Source organism: Balaenoptera acutorostrata, chromosome 12 (assembly GCF_949987535.1).
Source record: "Balaenoptera acutorostrata chromosome 12, mBalAcu1.1, whole genome shotgun sequence".
In the NCBI taxonomy this organism is placed as follows: Eukaryota; Metazoa; Chordata; class Mammalia; order Artiodactyla; family Balaenopteridae; genus Balaenoptera; species Balaenoptera acutorostrata.
The window spans coordinates 64,725,223-64,747,172 of NC_080075.1; the positions used below are offsets into that span (position 1 = coordinate 64,725,223).

At 42.2% G+C, this 21,950-nt stretch overlaps 1 protein-coding gene across 2 annotated transcripts in view; it reads right to left on the reverse strand.

The window, feature by feature from the left end:
* CRIM1 (cysteine rich transmembrane BMP regulator 1) overlaps nucleotides 1-21,950 on the reverse strand; it is a 207,022-nt gene that overhangs the window by 78,873 nt on the left and 106,199 nt on the right. For both annotated transcript variants that reach the window (XM_057558112.1, XM_057558111.1), the window contains exon 5: nucleotides 6,244-6,365. In XM_057558112.1, coding sequence (XP_057414095.1) covers nucleotides 6,244-6,365 — 122 coding nt within the window. The remainder of the gene's footprint in view (nucleotides 1-6,243; nucleotides 6,366-21,950) is intronic.

The window sequence follows — 21,950 nt, forward strand, 5'->3', positions numbered from 1 at the left end:
AGTGCATAGTATGTATCTCAATAAAGCTGGTAAAATAAAAGTACTTCCAAGCTAAAGAAAGTTCTCCTGAGCTAATGCACCCTGTTTAATAAGATGGGAAAAACCAGATCATGATACACACAACTCTCATGGGCTCTGCTGTCCTAACGTCATTTCTCCATGTCACCTTGGATATTTGAAATATTTGAGACTTTCACTGCATTTTAATTTGAGTATATTTACATTTGTTTTGTACTTGGACAAACAAGTACTTTCTCAGTTGATTTTATAACAATTCTGTCAAGAAGACAGAACAAATATTAATAGCCACTTCTTCAATGAGGAAAATGAAATTTAAGGAGATCAGGTAACTTGTCTAAAGTCACATAACTAGTGTGAGATGAGATGTGTGTATATATTTACACAAGCAGTAAATGTGCATGTCTGAACCTCTTCCCTAGTGCTCGCTGGATATACTATTTCTTTTTTCAGAAAACTCATGTCAGAAAGAATCATCTTATTACAGCTCAGAATTTATTATACTTTTAGCTAACACACTAAACTGAGCTGGGATTGGAAGAAACTGGGCAGCTGGACCACAAGTTCCAAAGTGTAGAAAATGGAGTGCTTTTTATCAATCAAATTTGCATGCTGTGGAAGGAGGCAAAATACTGCATTCTAACAAAATGCTGAGCTTCCATTCAAACTGAAGAAAAAAAATATTTTAGAAACCAATCAATATTAATTATCAATACTTATTTGCCTTAATCAACCACAGCTACCATCTGGGTGAAGCCACAAATCTTGGTGTGAGATTTGAAGGAGTGAGAAGGGAAGGCTGTGGTTATGAATAAAGCGGCTCCAGATGAACTCGCTTTTACGGTGGGTTGTGCAGAAACGTGAGCGGGAGGGGATGGGATTGACAAGAGTTACATTTCACTAGCTAAGGCACAGAGAGCAAGGGAATGGAATTTAGAGAGATGGAGAGTCCCAGAAAACATAGCCTTGAAAACACAATCGATTCTTTAGGATTAAAAAAAAAAAAAAATCACACAACATAATGAAATCCCTATTTGATGCTGAGACAAATTTATAGAAGCTCTTCAGAAAAGTGCATGATAAAAATGGCTGGCAGTGGTCTTTGAGGAGCAATGACCAATTACTTCTTCACCTGCTGGGCATACATGTGAATCTTCGAACCCTATGGAGTTTACCACTACCTCTATAAGAGGACATTTTCCATGGACAGAGAAAAGAATAATATTATAAATAAAATAATTTACTGTGTAACTTGTACTTATCAATGCATAAAAGTGCATATGCATTGACATGCACAAAAGTGTCTTTTTAGGTATTTTTGCACGTTTTTTGTGTCTGTTAAATTTTATGTTTCTCAGTTCTGGAATATTCTCTTCCCTCTTTAACATATTCCAGAACTCCTGAAAAAGAACCTTATAGACTGTTAATAACTTCTGCTGCCTGCCAAATTACACTGATTGGCAGACGGTGATAGGTATATAATTTTAGCAAAGGAAAAGACTAAAATGTAGAACTTCACATCAAATGTGAAAATGGAGAAAAAATCCAAATAGGTATACTTCTGTTGCTTTTTCTCTTTAATATCTCAGTAGGAAATGGCTAATGTCTTGCCTCTGGTCTCCTTTCACTGGGGGTAAGCTGTAGAGGAAGCAAGTGGGCAGACTTAAGAAGTCAAAAGAGAGACAACTGTATGACAGATGAGAAATGTCTGAAAATTTCTCCATAAATCAGCAACAAACTGATGTAATCACAAAGACAGGGTACATGAGCTTCCAGATAGCTGAAGGAGGAAAACACCTTTTCTATGGGGGGGAAGCAGGGTGTGTGAGCTAGAGAATACCAGGCAGATACTACTTCAGGATAAGGGAAGGGGAACAATACTTACAAAATAGGACTGCAAAAGACTGTATCACTCTTAAGCAAAATTAGCTTGATAAGACCCCAGGAACACAACAGATGCTCAATAAATGCATACTGAGTGGAATATTTCTTTCAAAGTGCCATATTCTCTCCATCACTGTAGAAGTAGACATTATGTCCCTAGAAATATTACTGAGTATTACTGCTAAACAGACAATGGGTTATCATTAGACGTTTTTGTACTAATTTTCTTAACAAACTGCAGGTCTTAGTTTTCTAGGCCCAAATTTTACATGAGGGGCAAGCTGACTTTGGGTATGGCTCTCCTGTGACTGATGGATTTGACATGTGAGTGTGTCTGATGCTGGAAGAGTCAGTTAGTGGCTACAACATTCAAACCATGATGTTCTAGTTTGGATTTCTGTGCATGTACATTGGACAGCTGATCATATCTAAGCAACCATATGACTGTTTCCATATTCTGTATGTGGATGACTTCCCTATTCAAACCCAAATGCCTCTAGAAATGAGCGAGCTGGGCCAGTGTAAGGCAATAGGGTGTATTGTAACCAAATGGAGAACACATGTCCATCTAAAAGTAGAGGCCATCACTCAGCTCCAGCTGACTAATGACAAAAGTTTTGCTTATGAGCAGGAGCAGACACAGAACTGTTTCTTGAAGAAGATCTGGGATTATTCAACACTGCTGTGGAGGTCGTACTTCTAGGGGATGATACTGATGTCTTCTACGTTTACACAAAAGGAGCTCAATCATACCACTTGTTCCTTTGGTTTCTAAACAACAGGGTTCTCATTCAGCCAATACCCTTAGTCACAGGGCTGAAATCCGATGGGCAACTCTCCCATCCTCCCCCCGCAAAATAAAACCAAACCCAACAGAAAAGAGAACGAATATTTATGGAGAATGTTCTTTCCATCTATTCATCTAGGCTAATGTTTTCAAAACTCAGGAGTTCTTGAATTCTGTGAATATTTTTTAACCTTCTGTGTTCACTATAACGCTTGTCTTAAAAAAATAACATAAGCATATGGATCACCTGGATGGCAGCTTAGGAGCCGAGTGCTGGCAGGCAATCTCTGTTTCTGCACATGGGGTTAGTTAACATGCAACCCACTGTCTCCTGAACTGGGGTTCCCAGATCTATTCCTACGTGTTCCTACATGTTTGGGGGTTTCTCAAAATCAATCAGTAGTCCTCTAAGCACCCAGGTTCCAGCTGGGTGTCAAACTCACCTCTGAAAACTGCTTTTGCTGAGGTGTATTTTAATATTTTGCTTTTGCTTTTTATTGAGAAGAGTAGCCAGAGGAAATCTGTTTCTGCATTTAAGGGATTAAAGCAACTAAGGATAGGATCTATTGTGTCATCCAGCGCTCTCTTTTCAAGCTTCCATACGAGCAGAGTATTGCCCTGTTCAGCAGGCTTCTTGTCTCTAAATATAAGAACTGCAGATCTGATTCTATCTCCTTTTTCACTTTGATGGCCAGGACGCTGGGGGCCTAACTTGACATTTAACTCCAACAATTAAACAGACAGATGCTATGGCCTGCATACCTGTAGGCACTTTCTTTTTGCTTTTCATTTTCAACTTTTACATACAAGTCTACGGTTCTGATTCTCTTTTCTCATTAATATTTTACCACTATGTTATTGTATCTGTTCTCAGTGTAAAGTTGCCTCAAATCCTTTGTGCATAAGCAAGGCTTTCTATATATATATATATAATATATATATATATATTATATATATATTATATATATAAAATATATATATACACACACACATATATATATATATTTTAAAAAGTCATATATATATGGCTTTTTAAAATATGTATATATAAAATAGACCTCTGCTCATCTGGGCAATGATAATGAATTTTTGATATGTAATATCCTCTAATGGTGACCTTATGACAACAGTATGATTTTCCCAGGGCACCAGTTGCCAAATAAACAAACAAACACATACACTTACATACGAATATGTGTACATGTGGAGGGGAGGTGTGTGTATGTGTGTATGTATATGACAAAAAAAGTGAAATACAGGCTTTGAGACAGAATTCCATAAACACTATTCTGTGGGATTTTGAATCTTCAGAGTACTGTAGTTTCTAGTCTCATCTACAATTGAATGACTAATAGAAATAGACACACTATAGCAGGACACGAAATAAAGCAAAGATCACCCAACCAATTTATGGTGGCAAGAAAGAGGCAAACACCAGAAATCCTGTGACTGCTTTGTCATCTCAACATTTTCTCACAGCTGAAGGCAAGTCCTGTTCCTGAAGTCAGGGCTCTATAAATGGGGGCAAGGCCACTGAGGTGGCGGGGGGCAGTTATCAGCTGTCCAAACCGTATCACACTGGGGAGAGATGTAAAGTTAATGTCTTGATGAGAAAGTCATGACACTTGGGTTTCTATAATCAAGAAGCAAGGAAAGAAGAAAGGAACTCCTCTTCCTCACCCAGAGGATACAACGGCAAACTGTATTACTAGAGGTGATATTTCCTGGGGACAAGAGACTTAAGATTAAAGTGTAGGGCAGTAAAAGATGGCAAATTCCCATAAAGTAAGCCCTCTATGGGCTGATAATTAACAGCCACTCTAGAGGGAACTAAGATGATATGAATCAGATCACTTGCTCACTCACCCACCCAACTACCCATCAGAACCTGGGTGCACTCTGAGAGGCAAGCAATGTGCTAATAACACAGACACAAGGATAGATTCTCTGTTCTCTGGCAGTTCAGATTCTAGCATGAGAGACAGACGTGCAGAGGGATGAATACTGGAAGGAAGTACATCTAAGATGCTGGAAGCCCAGGACAAGGACCAACTATTTCTGTCTCAATGGTACAAGTTAAATATTCACAAAATGTCACCTACAATCAATTCACTTCAGCAGTACCAGAGGCTTGGCCATTTGCTGGTGGTTAACAGACATTACTACCGGCTGGATAATAATACGGGTGGAGAGAAGCACTGAGAAGAGGTTTATGCACATGGAACTTTTCCTGCACTTCTCCCTGCATGCCTGTATTTATAAAGGTCTTTAAGTCAGGAGGCTCCCCTCACCTTCTCCATCCCCTTGCAATGTCCAGAACAGCATCTTTGGATATGAACAGAAGGTGGGCACACAAAATTATAAAGACTATTTGCTCTTGAGGCACAATTTCAAGTGCTTCACATATAAAACCTCATTTAATTTACTGTTATTCACTCCATTTGACAGATGTGGCAACTGAGGCCCAGGGAGACCAAGGGATGCCCAAAGTTACACAGCTACTAAGTGGAGGAACTAGTTTTCAAACTGAAGTCATTTAGTTGTAGTCTATGTTCTTTTTTAACCACAAAGCCATACTACAAGTGTTTCTTCAAAGCAAAGCAAAGCAAAACAAAACAAAATATGCAGCCACTGGACTACAAACTACAGGACTCGGTGAAACAGGTCTGGACTTTAATATAACCTTTTCTTGTGGGGGAGGGGCAGCTTGGGAGGAGGGCAGAAAAGCTTCTGAACCCCGATTTCTTGTAGGCGGCAAATATGGACGCTTCTATATGCGTAATTTTGTTATATTTGTCCAAATCCAAAATCATTTTCCTTGTGTGTCTAGATGTTGACTAAATAACGTCCTCTAAAATTACTGACATTTCACTTGCTTGAGTTTATTCTTTGTTTTTCTTCTGAAAATTCTGATGGAGGGACATGTTTTAGGCTCTCCTCCCTTCTAGCATCTAAATTCAATAAACGCCAGGCCATCACACACCAAGGGAGAAAGGTGGATTCTATTTGAAGTAATCTTATGACTGAAGGATTGTTTTTCTGGTCCACAAGGTTCCAGCTCCAACTAGGCCAATATCCAACTAGGCCAATATAATGGCCAGAGGTGTTTCCTCTAAGTAGGAAAATGCTAAACTAGAGGAACAGTGTCTTTTCTCTTTCAAATTGTGGACACTCCAATGTGGTGTTAGTTACAAAGATACCTCTGACAATAATGCAATGAGATCTTGAATGATAGGAGGGATATGACCACATTTTCCATGATCCTTTTCTTGCAATCCTAAAATTTCTGAACTACTGAAACACAGCAGAATATGATGGCTACATGCAGTCTGTGATTACACTTCCAAAATGCTCTTTCTAATGGATGGAATGATGATTCCTTTCCTAACTTTCTCTACTGCCTAGTGGGATCTTAAACAAATATTCTTTCTGAGTTTCATCAAGTCCCTGAGTATATTCTCTGCCTTTTAAAAGACAGAAACAGCTAGATTGAACCCTCCCTCCTCCTCCTGCACAAATGTATACTCTCTGAGAACAAGAGAAACCCCACGTACCATTAACACATTCAAAGACATCACAGCACTTTCCAGGTGTCCCATCTCCACGAGAGACTATGCGGGGAGTGGATCCCACCTCACACACGGGGAAACCACATAAGCCAGAGAGACACTCGCATCTGAAACCAAAGAAAAGGGAAGGAAAACCCCATGAATAAACAACAACACAGAAGTCGGGAGACCACAGACAAAGTGGCTGTGGAAAACTATTCACCCCTCTCTATGACACTGTCCTGTTTATCTGGTGTCGCTGGGGAATGGGGAGCGTGTCCTAACATAATTGGCATTCCAGATAACTAAGGCTCATCTCCTCAGTATACGCCCAGATATTTAACGTTAACCATTTTGACAGAAATATTCCTAAAATGCATTACTTCATTTCTTACTTAACCAGACTGGTATTGAGCATAACAAACATTTTCTTGATGACTCAGGGCCATCTTTACATGCATACATTATCCTGTTACTCCAGATATCAGTGACGCTTGCACGGTCTGACACAGAATGATGCTCCTGTGTTAAACGATTCTATGTTGCTGCTTGGCTGCTGTTGACCTTTAGGTGTTTTTCAGCAAATTTTCTGACTCTTCTTTCAACTAATAGGTTATTAGTGTTGGCTTTTTTTTTTTTTTTTGTAATCTGTGTGATTGTGTCTAGTAGCATCCTCCTCTGGAGCTACATTAATTAATTTATAATTGTGTATAATAAAAGAAATAGATTCTGATTGAAGACCGAGGAGCTTTGTAAATAAAGGGCATAAGCTTTAGCAAATGGAGTTTGTGACAGCTATCTGGAAGCTGAAGGTCTTAATGTTTTGGACCTTCTAAGCTGCATGTATGCACTTCTCTGAATGCAAACTACCTCTGTTGGCTCTCACCCTTAACTTCAACTCCGCTGCAAAACTTGCCTGGCTATAGGAAAAGAAGAGGCAGGTAAATATAAGAGGAAAAAAGATATTGTCAACTGCCTGATGTTGATGTGTTATAATGAAATAAGAGGCAGGAAATGAGAAGCTCAGGGCAGCAGGGTGTCAGGATGTAAATGTAATACAAGGAAGGAGCAGCTAGACTCTGCCCTGGGACTCCCCTGGCAATGGAAGCGTGGGTCAGAGGGTAGAGAGGATGACTAAGGGAGTTCCCAGGTTGGCAGGAGTGAAAGGAAGACATCCTAAAAAGAGACATCCTTGCTGGAAGTATGTGGGTATTTATGTACCAGAAAGGACAAGATTAGGGGAGGGTAACATTCCCAGCAGGGAAGAACCATTAGCACATTAATTCTGTTTTTTCCCTCTTCTTATTTGATTGTTTTGTTCTCCTATTTTTCTTTGGATCTTTCATAAATTAAAATATGATTGTTGTCCACAAGTACTTCCATAATCAGGCCTAGAGGTTTAATGACATTTATAGTTAACTGTGGAACTAAAAAGGAAATGAATTAAGTTAAAATTTGCACCAAACACCATTAAAGCCACTGGAAAGGTGTGAATATCCCCTCTCAGGCTTCTTCCATGTGGGGAGATGGTTATATATGGATTATATTGGAGAAGAGGGTGTTAGGTAATTAAAGTTTTGCTGCAATGGTATTTCTGACTATGGTTTAAAATAAATGTTTGGCTGTTTTGTGTGAGCAAAGCCGGGAGCTCTTGATTCATAATCTCTATTCCTACCGGACAATCACCTTCTACAGCTGAGTAAATATGAACTGAGTTTTTAGTCCCTGGTAAGGTTATCCCACAGTCTCTCATTTGTATGTGCCTAGGCACTGCAGTTTTAAGCAGATGATCATATCCCTGTGACATTACAGTAACAATAGCTCATTTACATTTATTGCACTTCATACTCTGTACAACTTAAACTCTTCAGAGTTTACAGATTAATGGGGGTAGAGTACTGAGAGGCCCCACCCTGATCGCAATATCTGGATGTCATTACAGTGAAAGCATCCTGCAAGAATAGCTGACTAACCTTTTTCCACATCTTTGGGAATTCCCCTTCTCTCCCACTGACGTGTTCTAGGAAATTACTTTAGGTTAAACACCAGGAAGCCCACGATCAACCAATAAATACCTCCTCTGATGCCTTTCAACCCTTCAGAGACCTTTCCTCAACACGTGTGTGCACTTGCGTGCCAGGCTTTCTGCTGGGCCGACAGAAATCACACCAACCTGAAAACCATGACTGAGTTTGCCCTTTTTTTCCGCTTTTTACATTTGATCTATTTCCCAACATTTAAACATCTCTCTTGTTTTCTCAGAGACCCATACAGGTTGTCTCCAGCATGTCGCAGAAGATCTAAAACTGCACAACTGCCTAGTGACCCACTTAGGAAAGGAAAACCCTTTAGGTTGAATTTTTATTTCTAAACCCAGAATGATTGCACACTAAAGATCCAAGGATTCAGATGCCCTGGTTTTGGCCGGCAGGCTGGCTCCCAGCTCCTTCCCCTTCTTTACCAGCCCCTTGGCAAGCCCTCCCTACTTACTGCCACCTTTTGATTCTTCACAGCTTCCCCGAACCTGAGACTAGCAGATGTTCAAGACCATTAGCACCTTAATAAAGAAGGAACTTATGAAGGAATCAGAAAAGGTTAAAATCTGGGCTCACATCAGATATCTATCGAGCAAGTATCTATTAGGTTGAGACTTCACGAAACTGCTTTCTTTGCAGATCAAAAATAGTCAAATAGCAATTTCACAGAGTTCAACATAATACAACTCATGTGAGTTATTTTTCGACAGATACGTCTACACACACTCTCAGGTAACAAACGGGGGCCTCATCAGGACCCTTATTTGCCAAGGAAATGTATTATGTCTATACATAATAAATCAAAATCAAACAAGGCTTCCTATCCTGTATTTTCCACTAGAAGAGCCTAGAGTCTTCTTGTAGTGAGTCACTGAATTACGGAACAACTGAAGCACTCAAACAGAATCTTGCCCTCATCACCTTTTCTCTTCATTCTGATTCTTTTTTTGGTCCCTCCTCCCAATCTCCCTCTTACCCTTTACCCCAATGCCTGGATAAAGAGCAAGCAATGGAATGGAGAAAACATGTGGATTAGCGGCTGAGGAAACAGACTGACTTCTGAGTAAATCGATGTCCACACTTACCCCTCACTTCTAAAACCTTCCCTCCTCCAACTTCCAGGTTCCGACCTGGTCTCCTCTCACCAAAGTCTCCCCTTCTCCCAGTTCACGCCACGCGTATCCTACGGCTCAGTTCCTGTACTTCTGGAGTCAAAAACCTTCAGTTACTCTTCATTTAACTGATCAACTTCTCAGCCTAGCATTCAACACTCTCAAGTCCACAGATCTTTATTCGAATTCAATCTCGCAGTATTTCTCTTCATTCTCCTGATGCTACAGTCACCTTCTATTCTCCAAACAAGCCCTCCCTTTGCTGTCTTTCCACTGCTCACCCTACTGTCTCCTGAACATTCCTTATCTAGTCCTCATCTCCAGCTGTCTGTCTAGATACCATCTGTCTTTCCAGGCCAACCTCAGGTAATAGCTCCTCTCTGAAACCCCGAATACCACACTTTCTTAGGACACCTGGAGCAGAAGTGCTAAGGGTTTTTAAAGAAAACAAATAAATAAAATAACAGTTTTACTGAGATACAATTCACATACTGTAAAATTCACCCTTTTAAAGTATACAATTCAATGGTCTTTATATTTCCAGGGTTGTGCTACCATCACCGCTACCTAATTTTAGAACATTTTCATCATCTCATAAAGAAACCCTGTACTTCCCATTTCTCCTCTCCCAGCCCCCGGCAACCACGAATCTCTGTTCTTTCTCTATGGACCTACCTATTTTGGTCAGTTCACATAAACAGAATCATGCGCTAAGGGCTTTTTAACCTCCAACCAGAAGCAACTTGTATTTGCCATTTGCCTGAAAAATCAAGCCTTTAATGTTATCCTCAGTATTAAGATAATCATCAATCAAGGTACCAAACTAATAAATGTTTGCATAATGTAATCACAGCTGCAGCCAGGTAGGCTGGTGAAGCTGTCTTTTTTCCTCTCTCCAGCAGGTAATGGATTCAGCTTAGTGGGCATGTGGGTGGCTGAGTACAAAGACGAACAGCACTCAGAAAAACCATCTAAGCCCCTAGAGGGCACTCCCCTCCTTAGGAGGCCCATGCTGGCTGCTCTGCGGGCTCAGAGGCAGTGCACACTCATGCATTCCCTTCTGGTCCTTTGTTTCCTGGTCTACACAGACAGTCCCAGAGTCCCAGCACAGCTTACAAGGTGCTCCCAAGTCTAGGCTCTACTTCTCCTCTAGCTTCCACATTCTACTGGCCCCTCTACATGCTCCTGCACACGTGAGTAACAATGGCAATCTGCCATTCCCTGAACCCCTACACCCACTCCCGTCACTCAGTGCCACAGCTCAGCGTCCACTCCGCCTCAAATCCCTGCCTCTCTTGTGCCCCAGGTGAATTCCACACAGCCTTAAGGCCACCGCCCTACAAGGCTTTCTCCGACCAAAAAAGCAACCAGGATTAGTCTTCTCTCCTCTTGGAGTGGACCTGTTCCTCCTATGAAGTCAAAATCCTACTGTTTCTCCTGTGAATTCCCCTAGTGCAGGGGCATGTCTTATTTGTCTTGTAAATGAAAAAATGAATGACATGAAGACATCCAAACAATAATCTAGAATAAACATTTTTTTTTCATGGCTAGTAAGTCAGAGGTTAGGCCATGCATTGTTTTTACAGTTTTTATGTTTATAAATTTTAAACTCAGGGCTAATTGGTGCAGTGCTTTTCAAAATCAGTCTGTGGAGGGAAAGACTATGGAATTTGTTTAGAATGCAGATTCCAGGGTACCACAGTCAAGGACTGTTTCTCAGAGTCTGGGGCAGGGCTCCAGAATCTGCCTGTATAATAAGCTCTCCAGGAGACTCCACTGGAGGGAATCTGGGACCCACTTTCTGAACAACTTGCTCCTAAAGGTGCAGTGTCTCAATCATCACAGTTTAATTTGCACTTTCCATTGGAAAAAGCTGTGTACAACTAGTTTTATCATTTTAATTAGTAGCGCATTTTTATTAGTAGCACTTGCTCCTGCCTGAATACAGTTGCCTATGAGTGAGAGACACATAGAGCGAAGAAAACAGTAACTTTATTTACTATCCAATACCATCCATCATCCACCAGAAAATGGATGACTGCTAGCAAGCCACTTAAACTCTGGGATGCTCAGTTTTCTTGTCCATAAAACAAGATGGCTGGACCTTAATGAGCTTTCTCCAAACTATAAAATCCTGTGATTCCATCACAGCCACAGTCTGATCCCGGCGCATCCCCTTCTGCAGCTTCTCCTCGTCTGCACTCTGTCCTTGGAGCACATCACCATCTCGCCCTTCCACACCCACCTCCTCCTTACCAAGCACCTCAACCTTCAGGCCTGGCTCAACATGGGCCTTGTCTCTGACGTTGTGTTGTTTTGTTTTGTTTTGTTTTGTTTTGTTTTGGAGGGGAATGCAGGAAAAGAAACAATATACTCAACAAGTTGAAGAATCAATAGTTTGTTTCACCAGAGTGACTAGAGAAACTGTAAAGGATGCTAAACGATAGGGAGTTAGAAGAAGACACCGTGGGGCGAGGAATCCTCTTTGCCACTCCCACCACCACTCAGCAAAGCAGCAAACTGTCAGCCTCCTCATCTTCCCCAAGCAGATCCTTATTCCCTGCCCCTTCCTGGAGGGAAAACGACTCAGTGAGGCCCCTGCAAACATGTCTCCCAACCCTGCATTTATTCCACATCCAAACTGAGTGTTGAGCCCTTTGAAAGGGGAGAAACACTGTATATAAATCAAAAACAGCTCTATTCAGGTGGGAAGGAAGGCTCCCTTCACACAAGAATAAATGTGGAATTAAAAGGGCAAAGCATGTGTACTACTAGGATTCCACACAGGGTAACAATGAAACTGTCAGCAAAGGAAGTTACAATGACACACAAAACATATTCTTATCCTATAAAAAGTATTTTCAACTTTAATTAAATCTGATGTACTATCTTTCTATGGATTAAATTTCTTACCTCTTTCTAGGTATGGGTAAGTTTAAAAAAGAAAAGAAGACTGCAAATTAAACATCCAAAAAGAAATGGGTTTCCCACCTGAATGGGTTTCCATCAACTATCCTGATGGAAAACTGCACTCCTCCCTACGGAAGTTTCTTAGGACCACCATGTTTCTCCTGCCTCATTATAAGATTTACTGCTAAGTAACAAACCCTCCTTCACCCTTTCTCCTGCTCATTCCTCCTGTGATGCCTTACATTTCCACCACCCAGGGGGTTAGGCACGTGCCTTAGTTGCAGCAGCAAGCACACGACCCAGCTCTAAGGATCACATGTGCCTCCTTCCAGAAGCCTCCCTGCTCCTCTTTTCACCTGTAAAACCAGAAACCCCATGTTCTTCACCACTTTCCCTTCAGAGACAACAGCAAACTCACTCTGCATTTTTGGTTGCTGTTGTCATGTTTTGCTTTTTTCTGCGGGGAGCAACTGAAGGATATGCTCCAGTACAGGGACGGTATCAATTGAGGGCAAGTAGGTAAGATATTCCTCTGCATTTCTTACTACGCAGTATTGGCAATAATGATAAGGTCCACTGCAAGCCCTTAATGACGTAGTCATTTTAGCTGCCCTCTTCCCAGCTTTCTCAAGGAGCAGATGATTATGGCTGGATCCTCAAGGCTGGCCTGTGGCTCAGGAAACTTATCCTTAGGTGCTAAGTTTGAGAGAAAAGTGGTATAAACTGTAAGAAAATAGAGGCAGTGGGCCCACATGGTTCCTGGAAGATCTATAAATTATCTTTCAGAGTCAAGCCCCACAGTAAGCAGGTGAGGTCAGGAGAAAGCAAGGGCACTTCACCTCAGGTACCGCCTCCACGTGACTGCTTAAAGAAGAGGAGAGTTGGGGCAGTTCCCAAGAGACTCCCTCCTGCAAGGGAGCCAGAGGCACAGACACACAGCTGGGAAGCACCCCCAGGGCCCGTGCCCCTGTAGAACCGTGAGAGCTGGGATCTGGCAGGCATCCTAACTGCTCTCAGTTCAGCCCAACAAGCTGATAACAACCACGTCCCAGGACAGGTAGGCTCTCTGCCTTCACCTCCCCAGGCCCGGGGGAAAGACACTGGCGTGTGCTCCCACGGTGGGCAGGACGGCCGCAGAGGGGGACAGGAGAGGTGCATGGAGACCCAGGCGGGAAAAGCAGGAAGGAGGGGAAACCGGCACGTGGCACTCTGAGAAGGAGAAGGAGTGGGTCTGGTGGGGACAGGACCTTGTAACAGAAACACCAGGTGTTTCCATTTCAGGGCTGGATTCGCCGACCGTATTAGAAATGGATGCTTTGGAACATGGAATCAGCTTGTTGGTGAACATGCAGTGATCCCGTAACTATCGGCCGAGTGTGTGCGTGTGGTAGGCACTCAGCTGGGTAGGGCTGGGGATACACGGGGTCCTGACCCTCCGTTTAGGAAGTCTGGTTTAGGGAGGTGTCAGATATACATAATCACACACCAGAACACAATCGGATGGGGACTATTCTGTCTCCTCCCCGGAGCACGTGACGCACAAACACTAACGACATCAGGACTGAACCTCCTATTTGAGAATCTGGACAAATCCTCCACGGCCTGGGCTGGGCGGCTAACGCTCCTTCTGCAGCCTGAGCTGGTGCTGAAAGAGCTGACTCTGAGCACACGTCCACGGGCTCCCTGTGGGCTGTCGACTCCCAGACCTCTCATCCTTGTCATCAGTGCAAAGTGCAAGGTCCTCTGGTCTCCCGTCCTCAAGGGAATGCACATCCCCACAGAGAATCGCTCTGCTTCCCAAGGACTCATCCTCCCACGCCCACTGCTCTGCCTTCCCCACCCTTTCCTCTCTCAGCATCTGATCACCATCACAGAGTACACCATCAAATCTGTCCTAACCTGGCTCGCCTGAAAACACTACTTCCTTACTGTGAGACCATGAATTTCCCCACACTCACTCTTCACCTGGGGTGGAAGGGAGGCTGACCGTCCCCAAGCTGACCACCGTGGGCTAGCCCAAGGAAAGCTGTTGCTTTCCTCCCTCATGCAGGCCCTCCCTCTCTGTGGCTTTGTCTCCTGCCCATTTCCTACGGGGGTGGAGGTTCAGAGAATGTACTCTGACATCCGGCGGTCTTAGGTTTGAGTTCTGGCCACTTAGGAGCTGTATGACCTTGGGCATCACATCACCCCTCTAAGCCTCACTTGTACCGCATGTAGGACGAGGGTGATTAAAGTACCCATATCTCACAGGACTGCTATGTGGATTAAATAAACTGATATGTGAAAAGTAACCAGGATAGTGCCTGGAACACAGAAGTCCTCAACACCTGTTAGCTATTTTATATATATCATTATTATCTGGAAGCTTCCGGGTCTATGTGGAGGAAGCAGTTTCAACATCCTGACCTCGCTTGATCTTTTGGAATCCAGTGACCCTTGCTGCCCCTCCACTTCAGCCACTTTCTTTACTAGCCACAGCAATCTCAAATTTCAAGTCAGATATCCTAGTCGCTGAGCACAACAGTTCATCCTTCCTTCCAGGTCTCTCAGGCCCAAGCTCCCACCACACCAACTCTTCAACCTCCCAGTGCCATCTACTCCCAAATCTCTCCCTTTTCTTCTTAGCGTGGGCCTCATCCTGATGGTACCTCCTTAACAATACAGCCCAAACCCATGGCGTTTTACCTGAGTCACCACCTTCATGATACTTCTAAATTTCCTGCCCCTTTAACCTCCATCCATATCTTCTCTCTACACACCAACCCCAAGTCAGTTACACCCAGAGCTGGCAAACCTGTATTCATTCAAAGGGAAGTGGGATGTTGCAGACAACTCTAGAGGGTCTGTGTCCTCTGAAGGGGCTTCACTACTCACTCCGTGCAGAAACGTAGAGTGTTGCTATACCTTTCAACTGCTCAAGAGAAGCCAGAGTTTTACGTCAAGCATCCCAGTTTTTAAATGCTGATGACTAATTTAAAGATGGCGGGCTTCCCTGGTGGCGCAGTGGTTGAGAATCTGCCTGCCAATGCAGGGGACACAGGTTCGAGCCCTGGTCTGGGAAGATCCCACATGCCGCGGAGCAACTGGGCCCGTGAGCCACAACTACTGAGCCTGAGCGTATGGAGCCTCTGCTCCGCAACAAGAGAGGCCGCGATAGTGACAGGCCCGCGCACCGCGATGAAGAGTGGCCTCCACTCGCCGCAACTGGAGAAAGCCCTCACACAAAAACGAAGACCCAACACAGCCAAAAATAAACATAATAAATAAATAATAAATAAAAATTTAAAAAAAATAAAAATAAAAATAAAGATGGCAAAAAAAAAAAAAAGGCAAATCAAAGAAAACATGTCTTGGGGTCAAATTCAGCCCAAAGGCTGCCAACTGCAAATACGCAAGCTGTTGATGACTGGTGGAGAGAAAAAAAAAAAAAGGGTATACACTCAGCAGTAGCTATTCCACCTCTTCAACACTGGAGTCCCTCACGTGTCCAAAGACTTCCATTCATCCCTAAGGATCATTCTTCCAACTAGAGGCACAAAGAGCTGATGCTGTGTGTATATGTGTGAGTAGGGGAGTGTGAGTGGGCACAGATGGGAAGTGTCCAGCAAACAAGGGGAAGTGGAGATGGAGGGAAAGACATTCCAGGAGGAGGAAAGAACCTACTCACATATACAGGGAAAGAAAGAATAGAGTGTTTTAGGTTGGAGCAAATGGTTCAGCCACCAGAAGCATATTCTGTGCTGGGATTGGGACTGGAGGATACTGTGGGGAACTTGCAGGAGGCATGGCTAGTGAGATAGGCCAGAGCTGGGTAACAAGGGGCCTTGCATACCATACTAAGAAGTATCTTTAATTGAAAGCAATAAGAAAGTAATAAATATCTTGAACAAGTGATGGAGTCTTGCAAAGAGATGATTATCTAAGAAAAAAAACCAACGCTGTCATGAATTCCATTTTTCTTGAATCATAAAGATAGGCAGGATTAGTCGTAATGTTTTTTATTTTTTCTTTTTCTTTTTTGTACTGAAGTGTAGTTGACTTTTTTCTTTTTTAAACATCTTTATTGGAGTATAATTGCTTTACAATGGCGTGTTAGTTTCTGCTGTATAACAAAGTGAGTCAGCTATACGTATACATATCTCCCCATATCCCCTCCCTCTTCCATCTCCCTCCCGTCCTCCCTATCCCACCCCTCTAGGTGGTCACAAAGCACCGAGCTGATCTCCCTGTGCTATGCAGCTGCTTCCTACTAGCTATCTATTTTATATTTGGTAGTGTATATATGTCCATGCCACTCTCTCACTTTGTCCCAGCTTACCCTTCCCCCTCCCCGTGTCCTCGAGTCCATTCTCTACGTCTGTGTCTTTATTCCTGTCCTGCCCCTATGTTCTTCAGAGCCTTTTTTTTTTTTTTTTAGATTCCATATATATGTGTTAGCATACGGTATTTGTTTTTCTCTTTCCGACTTACTTCACTTGTATGACAGACTCTAGGTCCATCCACCTCACTACAAATAACTCAATTTTGTTTCTTTTTATGGCTGAGTAATATTCCATTGGATATATGTGTCACATCTTCTTTATGCATTCATCTGTCAGTGGACACTTAGGTTGCTTCCATGTCCTGGCTATTGTAAATAGTGCTGCAATGAACACTGTGGTACATGACTCTTTCTGAAGTATGGTTTTCTCAGGGTATATGCCCAGTAGTGGGATTGCTGGGTTGTATGGTAGTTCTACTTTTAGTTTTTTAAGGAAACTCCATACTGTTCTCCATAGTGGCTATATCAATTTACATTCCCACCAATGGTGCAAGAGGGTTCCCTTTTCTAGTGGTAATGTTTTAAGTTGTAAGACACATTAAAAGTTTAAAAATCAATGACCACAATAGCCTAGAATGCCCTTTCCTCTTTCTCCATCTAGTGAACTCTGACTCATTCTTAAAGACTGAGCTCAGAAGTCAAATCCAACAGTTTTCCAAATAGGATCTCTTTGCTCTGTGAGCTTACTGTTCTTTGCACACTTCTATTTCTAAAGCACATAGCCCTCTAAATTGCATTGTTTTCTACATGTTTGCCTTTCCTTTATTTATTTTAACATCTTTATTGGAGTATAATTGCTTTACAATGGTGTGTTAGTTTCTGCTTTATAACAAAGTGAATCAGCTATACATATACGTATATCCCCATATCTCCTCCCTCTTGTGTCTCCCTCCCACCCTCCCTATCCCACCCTTCTAAGTGGTCACAAAGCACCGAGCTGATCTCTCTGTGCTATGCAGCTGCTTCCCACTAGCTATCTATTTTACATTTGGTAGTATATATAAGTCCATGCCACTCTCTCACTTCGTCCCAGCTTACCCTTCCCCCTCCCCGTGTCCTCAAGTCCATTCTCTATGTCTGCGTCTTTATTCCTGTCCTGCCCCTAGGTTCTTCAGAACCACTTTTTTTTTTTTTTTAAGATTCCATATATATGTGTTAGCATACGGTATTTGTTTTTCTTTCTGACTTACTTCACTCTGTATGGCAGACTCTAGGTCCATCCACCTCACTACAAATAACACAATTTCGTTTTTTTAATGGCTGAGTAATATTCCATTGTATATATGTGCCACATCTTCTTTCTCCAAAGAAGATATACAGATTGCCAACAAACACCTGAAAGAATGCTCAACATCACTAATCATTAGAGAAATACAAATCAAAACTACTATGAGGTATCACCTCACACTGGTCAGAATGGCCATCATCAAAAAATCTACAAACAATAAATGGTGGAGAGGGTGTGGAGAAAAGGGAACCCTCTTGCACTGTTGGTGGGAATGTAAATTGATACAGCCACTATGAAGAACAGTATGGAGGTTCCTTAAAAAACTAAAAATAGAACTACCATACGACCCAGCAATCCCACTACTGGGCATATACCCTGAGAAAACCATAATTCAAAAAGAGTCATGTAGCACAATGTTCACTGCAGCTCTATTTACAGTAGCCAGGACATGGAAGCAACCTAAGTGTCCACTGACAGATGAATGCATAAAGACGACGTGGCATGTATATGCCTTTCCTTTAGATGGTAAGCTCCTTGACATCAGTGTCTACGTCTTATTCCTACAAGGTTAGCATAACATCCAGCACATGATAAACACTCGAATATTTCTTCTCCACACAGACTAAAAACACTATGGGATTCAGATGCTAGGACTTGCCACAGCTTAACTATCTATAAATTTAACCAGAAGCATATACTGTGGGAGGCAATGATGAGATTGAGACTTACAAGGTGCATGCCTGTCCTCAAAAAAGTACACAATTTAATGTCTTAGGAAGTGTCATAAGAGTCTTCAAGAATCCATGATCTAGTTATGAAGATCAAAGTACTCCATCATCTTATCATAAGAGTCATGACATACAAACAAAGGCAAAAATCACGAAAGGATCTTTTAAAATGCACTTGTCTGCATGATACATTCACAACAGATTAACTGGGCATCAAGTCCAAGAGAAGCCAGCTGTCTCCACCTTCAGGGTTGCAGTCAAGCAGTTAAACATCTGCTGGGCAAATATAACCCTGAACCCTCTGCACTCTGTGTCTACACAGTGGTGAGTCTTATCACTTACATCCTATGTAAAGGTGCAAATGAAGAGTAAAATATAGTCCACCAAATTTGGGGTTGCTTCTGGCATTTCCAGAAGAGGTAGGATTTTAATATGTTAGATTTGCTTATTAGTTACGTAAACAGCTTCACAACATTTTTGCAGAACTGTCTGGAGCTGTTCTTCCGTTCAGCTGTGTCATGATGGTGATGATTTCAAAGGAGGGTGGGTGGGGAAAGCCCTCTGAGGTTCAATATTATCCGGGCTGTGGATTCCACTTTCCAACTTAATTGAAAGTCTTATGGAATTCAGCTGAGTTACTCTCTTTGAGCGAGAGTCAGAAGGCCATGTCTTCATCATCTGGTGATGGCCAGGCTCACTCAGATCAAACTGAAAGCCTCTGAGTGAGAGCCCTGAGCTTTGTTTCAGGACTGAAACAAATATAAACTAAGATGAGACACTGGTCAAATGCATGGTGAAACGCAAAAGACATAAGGCACTAGTATAGGAAGTGCAGGGCTTACACATCTGAAGTGAATTATTGACAAATTAAACTCTCTACTAGGGAGATAGTTCATCTCCAATGGGCAAGGGCTTTATTTCTAGGAAAGCATGTTTTCTTCATTCTGGGGATAAGTCCAATAATAACATGGAATTCCTACAATTATTTTGTTTTAAAAACATCAGAGTTTAATATAGACTCTGGCTTTTTTCGTCATGAGTTGACTTGCTCTTTTGGGCCAAAAATTACTGTGACAGAGGGCAACAGAATAGACGTTCTTTTCTTAGTTGAGAAAGAAGGGCTTCAAATATATTTCCAAATTTTTCTGCATGTGTTTAGAAACAGAGAGAATGCTACCATGATAGCATGTCAAGAGTCAGGAATGTTTTAAATCTGTGCTATGCTAATCCATATTTTACATATTGGATAACTTAATTTTATTTATTCCCCAAAAGCAGCTGGATAAATTATTCAAATTAAAGGGAGCAACCAAAAAGTGAACTGAATTAGAGATACTTGTCTACTAAAAGATTAATCTTACCAAAAAAACCCCAAAACTGTTATTAAGTGCCATCTTCTTCAAGACAAGGTCTTGGGAACAGATGGACATGATAATTAATTACAAGATTCTTAATTTGATAAAGTCCTTTTGAAAATGAATATTCAGGGATAATTTCCACTGGTTAGTTTCCATAAGCATGGTACATGCAACTTAATTACCTAGCACACTGTTAAGAGCATAGGGATCTACAATAACTGTTATTTGATGATCTAAAGAACTTAACACCGTCTCAAAGAACTAAGGGGGGGGGGTCCCTGAGCTTTGAGAAGGAACCTGCCTTTTCTGAGCCACCTGCAGGAAGTTTCTGGCTTTGACATCCGTGTCTGGTTGGGCTGATGTGCCCTGTGATGACTGTCTCGTCCTCCGTGTTCCTGACCCTTGTGTAATCCTCCCGCCCACCCTCCAGGCCCTCAACACCCTCCTAAAGGCGTCAACCAGCAGAATGATAGGCTGAGGCTCTGGAGTCAAGACTTGACTGGGGAGCTCTGGAAAGCTGAATCACCCAAGTGTAAGTGTAGCAGCAAAGTCTTGACACTGTCCCTCCAAGACTATTACTCAAAAGTGGAGAGATGTTAATGGAGCAGAGGGATACAATGGGACTTCTCTGTAAGATCATACCTGTAGATTCCAAGCTTTGAAACTACAGGCAAATATGGAGGGATATGAAAAATGATCATCAGTGATTGTGTGTGTGTGTGTGTGTGTGTGTGTGTGTATGTGTGTGTGTGTTCCCTTATTACCTTCCAAAGGTCTGAGACTTTTCTGAGACTGGCAGAGGTGATATTTGTTAGGTACTGAGTTCCTTCAAGCCTTGTCCCTATCTTATTCATTACCACCAAGCCCAGTGTTCTCTGTCTTCCATGAGGTTCTCAATGAGTCTTGGCCATTTAACTGAGCATTTCCAAATCTGCACCTTGTTTTCACTCACTGTAGCTTTGTGGTTAGATTAAGTTTGATGTAACTCAAGCGCTTCTGAAAGGAAAAGACAACCTGCCAAAGATTCCATTCTGTTGGCTTCAGCTGGGATGAGTCAATTTCAGGCTATAAATTCTGAAACCCCGGAAAGCTTCTTTTCTAAATATCTACATCCAGTCACAAGAAACAGCGTGCAGCAATCTGCTAAGACTCTATTATTGTAATACAATACAGTACCAACAAGACAAATTTTCTTGAGAGCACAGAGAAATCAGGATGGAGGAATGGGAACTAAGCATCCTAGATTTTCAACCTGAAGCAGCAGAGTATGACTATCTAGATGTTGTGGTAAAGGAAAAAAAATTCATGACCTTCGTTCTGGTCATGGGCTGTATATCTGATGTATCTTTCTGATACAGTAGGGTTGGGCATCCTTCCTTTTTTCTTGTTTCCTTTCCTGGAATTACAGTGTTTGGAGCTGTTATGATATGACACGGTATGAGTGAGAAACTGTCTTCTAAGGTCAGTGTCTTACAAGACAGAAATAAAACTGAGGCTCAAACAAAGAAAAGGGAACTTAACTCAGTAGACCATTTTTTATTTTAAGAGACAGAGAAAGAAATGGTGTAATCATAAAGTTAGGAACAGAGAATCTAAACCTCTTCCACAAATATAATGCCCTCTGTGTGTATACACAAGTTAGTGTGAAATAAAGAAAAATGCAATAAAAATATGGAGACGCTGGATAAAGAGGAGTGACAGGGAAGAGAGACAAGACAGACTTTATCTTAAGGAAAGTGGGGTAGCAACAGCTGGGGAGAGACAGGTACAAATACTGGTGTGGGAGCTAGCCGGCAGCCATGCACAGGCTGATGGGAGTTCATGGTGGTGAGCGTGCAGGGGTTCGAGGATGCCACACCCAGCACGCTCCCCACGATGTACCCAGAAAGGCAGGCGGACAGGCAGAGATATCCACATTCTATGAGAAAGCACTTTAACACAGTAAGTCCTTATCTTATGGATTCAGCCTTTGGCCACACAGTCTCTGCTCCTGCTATATAAGGGGCTATCTATTTACAGA